General features: G+C 34.4%; 1 protein-coding gene across 1 annotated transcript in view; it reads left to right on the top strand.

Annotated features, from left to right (window-relative positions):
- The window catches only part of LOC108761179 (uncharacterized), a 60,420-nt gene that overhangs the window by 26,363 nt on the left and 24,385 nt on the right, over window positions 1-9,672 (top strand). The window contains exons 5-6 of the mRNA XM_018507586.1: window positions 4,755-5,020; window positions 7,121-7,305. Coding sequence (XP_018363088.1) covers window positions 4,755-5,020; window positions 7,121-7,305 — 451 coding nt within the window. The remainder of the gene's footprint in view (window positions 1-4,754; window positions 5,021-7,120; window positions 7,306-9,672) is intronic.

Below are 9,672 nucleotides of genomic sequence, written 5' to 3'. Positions count from 1 at the left end.
TTAGGCATATTTCAAACTCGTCATATTTTTTCCAAAACATCAAAATCGAAAATTTATAGTATAGGTACTGCAGTTTATACTATAAGAATTAAGATTCCATACATATTTGTCATCAGATTTGATAAATTTTATTCATATATGGAAAATGGCAAAAAAACGGCCATAACCTCGAAACCTTCATTTCATTAACAGATTTGAACAATCTTACTTCATTTGTGAATATATTATTGTGAAAATATTATTGTTCTATCAGAAAGCTGAACTCTTCCCCTTTAAAATGCGTTTTTATTTGTCCCTGTAGGTCACTGGAAACAAAAGTTATTGAATATTTACCGCGTACTTGATAAAAATTTTTTCAAATATTTCATTTCTCGCGCGCAACTGACACTCAAAATAACTCATTACTTGAGTCGTTTTTTCTGAGAGAATGGTTCAATTTACAAAGAAAGTGGTAAGGAACTTTTTTGTTCAAAATCGTGTCAGCTACATTTTTTGTTTGAAACTTTTTTTTTCCATGCACAGATTTCTGGGAAATCGATGTTTTCCGTTTTTTACCCCCTTTAGGGGGCAATTTCTGAAGAAGCTCGGGGGTACGAGTGGCAAACTTTTTTGCATCTTTTTTGGGGACTACTAATGTACATTCACACAAAATTTCAACCAGGTCGGATCATTTTTAGATGTCAGATCTCTGACGACTGGACTATATATGAACAAGATGAAAAATATTATATGTAATACAATAAAACGTTGCCATAATTTACCAACAACACTTATGAAACGTTTCATTTTGCTTAGAATGCGCATTTAAAATAAGCATAAAAAAAGGATCAAATAAGACATATAATAGTAAAACCATGACGATGCATTCCATTATCAAATAATTTTTATTGTTTTCTTACATATTGATATGTTTTGTATATTTTTCATTCATGTTTCTCATGTTTCTAATCTAATATATAAATAAAATATTAAAAACACATGATCTCTTCCCTTATTTCATTGTATCCTTTTTAAACTGTGTGTATTCCCGCTTGTATGGTGATTGATTCCGCCATTTTCAAACACCCTGTATATTGAAAAGTATCGTTATTGACGAAGAACAATGATTTTTTACGGAAGCATCGTAACTGTACGAATCGAGAGTACGTTTGATTTGGAACCAACTGTTTTGATCCAACAGAATGTAAACATTGCACACATACCTTGTTACATTTCATAATGCTTGAAATTAAGTACCCTGCTAAATTATACAGAATGTTGAGTTCATAATTATCAATATGAATGTTTTCTTTCGGATTCATAGCGGTGACAGTGCATTGATTTATTGTTTTACATTCTTTCTTTTTAGGCCTATTTATAAAATCAATAATATGTCCAGCATCATTCTCGTAATTCCACATATATGATGATTTTAAATACTGCGATAATACCAAGAGTTTCAAGCATTGCTGAAATTGCAACGCAGTAGGTATAGGATGTTTCACACGTATTGAAGAAAATAAATTCTCAATACAATCCCGTGTCAAACGACCAGTTAACACATATTGATAATTTCATTCATTAATCAGATAATTAGTCAATTCAATAATAGAAGTAGTGGTAATTATAATACCATTTTGCACTGGTTCAAATATTTGCTTGTAGCCAATTTTAATTTTGCAAAAGAGTTCTACGACAGCCTGAAGAAATGCAATATGTTCATCGTATTTTGTTTCATTTCGCGATGTTTTACCTAATGCAACACGTGGCGTTCGTGAAGTTACTAAAGTAAACCACTTAGAAATTATTTCTATAAATGTTGCCGTGGTATTCAATTCCGTTTTACCTGTGTTTTCTGCATAAAACTTAATGGCACTACTAACGTCTCGACTTAATACATTCTTGGCTTTATTGACTTTCATTTTATTGAATGTAGTACATATTATATCTTGCTTTCTTAGCTTAGGTATTAATTTCAATTGCAAATCGTATATCTACTAATTCTTGTAAATGTTCATATTTGACAATAGAACTTGATAACTTGGGCGTTTGCGTGAATGTCATAGGCAACTCAATCACTTTGTTATTTACTAACATATTTCTCATACTTTTTAATATGGAGCATCTGTAATGAATAGAAGTTTTCTTTTATTATTTACAGGATGCGCGATTGAATTTCTAATTTTTGTGTTTTCCACCAACGATGCCACCAAACACTTTCCACGTTTGTAAGTTCATAGGACCCATATCAGATATTACGCTATGAACGTATAATCCAATAGCTTCAGCCTTCTGAATAATCTCTTCAATGATTTGTTTTAAAATAGTACCATCTACATTATCTGATGTGAAATAATATGCTACGGGCACTTTTCATCGAGTAAAAATGCCTCCTAGCAAAAAAACCAGAACGTAGCTTCTTTTATATAACCTATATGGAAAGAGTAACACATTATTATCTACACAGAAAAGTAACTAAAAAGTAAAAAATCCAGTAAGCAAATTGATTGCAGACTGCATGCGAATTTGATCAAGACAGCAAATTTGATTCAATTAAATCAAAATCCCACACCACAAAAAATCAGGCATCCATATTCTTATTTCTCTTTTATTGATAAAGTACCTTAAATGTGACTTCCCAGTCCATCTAAAAGTCTTGAGCCATTTTATCATTGTGATTATCCAATTTCGGAACTTACATTCGGAGCTTAATTCAAGATTTTAATAAATACATTGAAATTACAACTGTTAGTTGTAATTTCCTCAACAAAGTTATATTGTTGAGTAGAAAACAGAACTAACAGATGTTACATGTTACATTGTGTTCGGTAGAATCATTGTGAATATTCAATTTTTTTACCTTTGTCATCGGGAAGAGTTAAAAGGCCAACATGTGACATCGTGCCATGATCTATTTGTTCTCCTGGTGTAATGCTCATTTCATCTAGAGCTAACATACAATCCTTTTCTCGATCATCCATAAATTGAGATACTTGTTGTTGTAATGTTTCAAATACTTACTCACAAATACCAGGTTGAAACTCAAGACCCTCACATCTTTGTCTCAGTGTACGTTCTACAGGTAGTGGCATACCTATTTAACAATTCTTGAAAGCCACTTCTACCGCATGACAATTTTAATCGGAGGGCTTTTCTTACGGTATCATCAGACCATTTATAACCACGTAGTGATGCTCTATACAAAGCTGTTATTTGATCCTTATTGAATAATCTATTCATATGCTTGCTTACTTTTAGTACATAATTTTTTAATTTTTTATTTTGATATGTTAATCTTTTAACATGTTTTGATAACATTCGCTTTGATTTTTCCAGCTTTTCAATTATTATATTCGTATGCTTCAATTTCAATTGCATTTTATTAGGATCTAATAACATTCCTGTTGTATCCAAATTGCTTTCTGCTAGCATTGTCTTCAGATCATCTGTTTTAGATGCTTCAGATACTACAACTTGTGGCATATATGCTCCGATTTCCATTTCTTTATTTGTACATTCCTCCATTAACGGAGTATTATAGCGTTTTCGGCCCGGCCAGCTTTGCACCAACCTAGGTTGGATTAATCTTTCCTATTGGTTGACGTCACACGCTCTACCAATAGGAGAGCGCAAAACGCCATTAATCTGACCCAGGTTGGTGCAAACCCGATCGGGCCGAAAACGCTATTAGAAACATCTTTGTTTTCTTCTATTTCAGGACAGTCTTTAGTCTAAAATGGATACCCACATTCCAAACATTATTTATGAATCTAATGAATGTATACATGCAAATACATTTTAATTTTATATTACTCTTACATTCATAAAAGCAGAACAATCTTTATTACTTGATACCAATTCTTTTTTCTTTGGAAAAATCGTGGGAATAGCAGTATTTTTCGATTTCTGTTTGCCATCTACTCGTGGTTTTTCCCACATATTAGCTGGGAAATGTACCTGTTCCATGTTATAATAGAACTATTAATATATTAATACAATATTATATGACTAAAAAAATAAACACATATAATACTTACGTTACATACAAAATAATTCTTTGCAGGATCAAAATCATATCCTCCTATATTTCTGATCCATTGCTGTCGTCTTTCACAATTTTTTGGAAGAACATGCATTGTGTAGCCTATCTTCCATGAATTACAACATTTTATGACGCAACAGTATGGCGTTGTGTATCCTGTAAATACAGAGAATTATTGTCATAGTACATATTTTTATACTCATAAATATCTACTATTCATATTGTTATTTGATTTTCTATATTTATAACACATTAATTTTTTGTTAAAACGTGAATACATTTTATGCTCATTTTTCTTACAAAATATCGAAATTATATGTATTTCTTACGTATAATTTCGGTATTTTATATTTATTATAATACTATAGTATTTTGCTTTATTTACTTATTTATGTTCCTTATAATCTCTGTGCAAGGACTTGTTCTATCTCTCATTTATGTTGCACTAGTGCAAATACGTAGCAGAAACGCGCAGATGTGTCCGCCATTTTTAGGGGTCGATTTCCAGACTCTGTATTCTAGGGATACTAAGTTATCTGGGTAAAATTGGAATAGTATGTTATGTAAGGCAGTGTTCTATTTTTTGCTTTGTATATTTCTATCAGATTTATAAATCTACATATATGCATACACAAGATCCTTACTACGTTTCAAAATGACATGATAATGAAAGTATTTGAGAAAGAAAATTTACATCGATTCCGATATAGTGAGTTCAAAATGAAATTTCCAGAGTGTCCATTGACGCGCGGTAGTTTACCCAACTTGCATTCAGACTCAGTCGGCGGTGAAAATAGCGGAGACTCTACTGAATCGTTAATCGATGAGGCTGAGGATTATCTGCGGCGAAGCATTGATTCTATGCTAACAATATCAAGCATCAGCACGGATTATTGGAACAAACAGACATCAAGACGAAGAAGAACGCGAAGGCATTCGGAGCCGAACTTGATACGCGATTGGCATCTTCCTCAGAATGCCAAACCATATTTGCCAAAGGTATTGTTATATTTGTAATTCGTTTTATGTTTTAATCATTTAATTCTAAATATTTTAAATATATAAATATATAAAAAAATATATAAATATGTAAACATATAAAAAAATATATAAATATATAAAAAAAATATATTTAATTTGTAAAATGATTTGTTGGATTTGTTATATCATGATTTAATTAAGGAAGAGTAATGTTTCCTTGTTTTATAAGTTAAAAATTTGTATTGTCGGTTTTTATTGTTGGTTACTTATTGTTATTTTGTTTAATATTCGTACATATAAACACTGCGAATACGAAACATCCTCTTACGCTTTCAATACGAGTATATAATCACATCGCGCTATAACGAATCATCGTTATGATGAGTTCAATGTAAGTTTTTCAACTGATTTAATTAATTTCAACTCATCGACCATGGAAATCATTTCAAAAATTTCAAATATTAACTCGATATTTTAATTAAATTACGGAATTCTGGTTTGAGTATCCAGCTAAATACGACAGATGATAATTGCAGTTTTCAATTTTAGACAACAGCTTAATGATGATTTAATAACTGTACACTTTATTCGCCTATCTTTTTACAACGTAATTTAATTCCGATATTTGTTACTTATGCATTGAGGATGACCAAATCTTATGATCGAAAAGTTTGTATTAAGTGTACAACTTTGCTTCCGCCATTTTTTTCCGAAATTCGAGGCTTTATTGTAAAAAACTGGTTTTATACATTTATGATTCAAAGTATTGTCCATCGCTGGTCACTACTTTCTCCCATCTTTCGGGCAACGTACGAAACCCGCGTCGAAAAGACTGGTCAGCCTTTTGAGGCGATCCACGAATCGATCCAATTTTTTACTTCTTTATAAGACCGGAAGTGCTGGTCAGCCAGGCCGTGTGCCATTGATCGAAACAAGTGATAGTCAGAGGGAGCAACGTCTGGAGAATACGGCAGGTGGGGTAGGACTTCCCATTTCAACGTTTCCAAGTATGTCTTGACCACTTTCGCAACATTGTCGAGCATTGTCATGTTGCAAAATCACTTTATCGTGTCTCTCGTTGTATTGCGGCCGTTTGTCTTTCAATGCTCGGTTCAAACGCATCAATTGCGTTCGATACCGATCGTCTGTGATTGTTTCAGTCAGTTTTAACAGCTCATAATACACTACGCCGAGCTGGTCCCACCAAATACAGAGCATGACCTTGGAGCCGTGAATATTCGGTTTGACCGTCGATGTAGAAGCATGGCCGAGAACTTCCCATGATTTTCTGCGCTTGGGGTTATCGTAATGAACCCATTTATCGTCCCCAGTCACAATGCGATGCAGAAATCCGTTCCATCTTTGCCTTTCAAGCAGCTGTTCACAAGCAAACAAACGCCGTTCAACATCTCTCGGCTTCAACTCGTACGGCACCCAATTTCCTTGCTTCTGAATCATTCCCATGGGTTTGAGGCGTTTTGAAATGGCTTGTTGAGCTCCCAATGATCGTGCTAATTCTTCTTGATTTTGACACGAGTCTTGATCAAGTAATGCCTCCAATTCTGCATCTTCGAAAATCTTCTCTCTTCCACCGTTATGCCTGTCTTCGATGTCAAAATCACCGTTCTTGAAGCGTTGAAACCACTCACGACACGTTCTTTCACTAGTAGGGGCCTCACCATAAGTATCTGAGAGCATTTGATGAGCCTCGGCCGCAGATTTCTTCATATTGAAGCAGAAAGTTAAAATCTCCCGCAAATGACGAGAATTTGGCTCGTAAACTGACATTTTCAATCGAGAATAACTTTATGATGTAGACACAAATCGACTAATGTTTCTATGGGGTTATGTTGACAGATGCCCAAGTTTATTGTATGATGTCTATGATCTATTTATTTCGATCACCACTTACCGCTAAAACCATCTATAGGAAAACGGCGGAAGCAAAGTTGTACACCTAATAATTGATGATGAACATATATATTATATTTAGATTACACACGTTCAACTGTATCGGCTTTCATTGGCATTATTTATCCTTTGTTGATTTGTAGTCTTATTCAATTTTAATTGTTATTTAAATAGATGATTACTCGAATTTTTATGTGCACCTTCCAGATACCAAGAGATCTCAAACTGGATCATCTTGTGAAGGTTATATCACCGGAAGGTAGGGTCCTCCAAGGTCGCGTGAGATATGTAGGTCCCGTTCCTGGCCGAGAAGACACGCATGTGGGAGTAGAATTGCCATATGTCAATGGTTCATCTGATGGTACTTTTCATGGCAGAAGATTTTTCGATTGGTAAGCTTATGAAATAATTTTTAAAATGCAAAATATTTTGCAGACATGTATTACGAATAAATATTTCGAGAAGAACACTTCTTTTATTTGAAACTACATATATAATAGGGAGAAAGTAGAATTTTTTAATACAAAAATATTATTAAATTAAATTAACCTTTTTTTCTATTTGTTTCTCTAAATTTTTACACAATTTCAAGTAAAAGGGTATTTCATAATATCCTTTTTGTCTTTAATATTTCTGGATATATGCAGGGAATGGAAATAACTCATCACTTGTAACGAAGTTACAGTTACAAATTACTTTTTTGGTAACTTTATTGGTAACTGCGTTACTTTTTTTTCTGGTAACTGTAATGGTAACGAAGTTATATTTTTTTTGGTAACGGTAACGAATTTTACAGTTACTTTTATCGTTACTTTGCACAATTGGACACGGTACAAGTCACTCATACTTGAGACCAGAAAGTCCTAGAATCCCTAGAAAAACAGGAGCCATGCCCTCAAAATGTGAGATAAAAGTGGTGAGGATATGTTCTTAGTGCTTACACTTTTATACACTGTCGCACTTAGGAATTAGTTCTGTGACGAAAGTAAAGGCCGCGACACAGACTTTTGCATAAAGCATAATGCATGGTGCATAAATGAATCAACTAATCAGAATCTTTCTTTTCCTCCCATTCCATGGAAAAGAAGAATTTCGATTGGTTGATTCTCTTACGCACTATGCGTTATGCGTTAGTCCGGATCTACAATAGGGTTTTAAGCCTTAAACCATAAGAAATGGGCGAATCACAGTCGCTTATTCTTCTCGGATTCGACTGTAATTGGTCAATTTCTTACGGCTTAAGGCTTAAAACACCTATTGTAGATCCGGGGTTACGCAAAAGCTTGTGTCTGGGCTCTAATAGGCCTTCTACAATAAGTCGTAAGTCAGAACGTCAGAAGTCTTAATCAGTCTTAACAAACTTGGCTTCAAGTTGGCTATTGGCCAACTTCACCGATTATGACTTAAGATCGCTTAGAACTTCTGACTTGCGGCTTATTATAGAAGGGCTGTAAGGGCCATTCCACACAAACTTGCATAGCCGCATAAACATATGCATAAAGAAAATCGCCCAATCGTAGTTTACGTTTGTCTTTATGACTGAAATGTGATTGGATAATTTTCTTTATGCATATGGTTATGCGGCTCTGCAAGTTTGTGTGGAATGGCCCTAAGGGCTCTCACACATGAAATGCATAACAGAGCATATGCATAACATAAGGCCGCTAAACCAATGAGCATCTTATGTAAATCAATATGGCGACATTATGCTAGATGCTCATTGGTCCAGCAGTCTTATGTTATGCTTATGCTCTGTTATGCATTTCATGTGTAAGAGCCCTAAGAGTTTATTCACACAACTTGGGCCGCGGTCCGATACACGCTCACAACGCTTAAAAATCATTTCATCTTTGTTGTTTGTCAAATGTTAAACGAAGACAAACAATGCTCATGAGCGTTGTCAGCATGATTCGGACCACGGCCTTGCATAGCCGCATAAACATACGCATAACGAAAATTATCCAATCACATTTTACGTGCGTCTTTATAAGAGAAATGCGATTGGATAATTTTCTTTATGCATACGTTTATTTGCACCTATGCAAGTTTATGTGGATATATCCTTAGGCCTATAACACAAACTTTTGCATAACGCATAGTGCATAAGCGAATCAACTAATCAGAAGCTTTCCTTTCCTCTCATTCCATGGAAAAAAAGAATTTCGATTGGTTGATTCCCTTATGCACTATGCATTATGCGTTATGCAAGAGTCTGTGCTACGGCTATAAAACAGGACGGACATGTTTGTCTTGTCTCGGCTTAAATGTTGCGTTATCCCTAATTTTTGTTAAGCCTGCAGGGCTTTTTTGTTTTGATTTCACATTTCGTTTTTATTACCATACCAATTTTATTTATACCAATCTGAGTATCAATCATTTTTCCTAGGATGAAAAGAAACTTTTTTCTTAGGATGAAAAGTGAAAAGTGAAAAATGTTTCCATTAAGGCTCCTGACTACTCAGCCAAGAACTCTGCGTTGACGGTGGCGACACAGTATCAGACGGCGGTCTGGCAAAATCGGTAGCCACACACTTAATGTCGCCTGCGAGCACACGGACATGGGCTCGTGCTTATATGTGTGTTACAGCGCCACACCACGATAAATGGCCGAACTTATAGGAGTAGAAAAGTGACATTTTGACCAGTTTTGACGACGAAATTTGTGCACGGTGCCATTTCGTTATTATTTGCTGAATTGTGAAAATGTGACTTGTCTCGTACTTATCAAAGTCTTAATTTTCGATAAAAACTAAAGTTAT

This window comes from Trachymyrmex cornetzi, unplaced genomic scaffold (assembly GCF_001594075.2).
Source record: "Trachymyrmex cornetzi isolate Tcor2-1 unplaced genomic scaffold, Tcor1.1 scaffold242, whole genome shotgun sequence".
Classification (NCBI taxonomy): Eukaryota; Metazoa; Arthropoda; class Insecta; order Hymenoptera; family Formicidae; genus Trachymyrmex; species Trachymyrmex cornetzi.
Note: the sequence above shows the minus strand (reverse complement) of the source record. Positions and strands in the feature narration are given on the sequence as shown.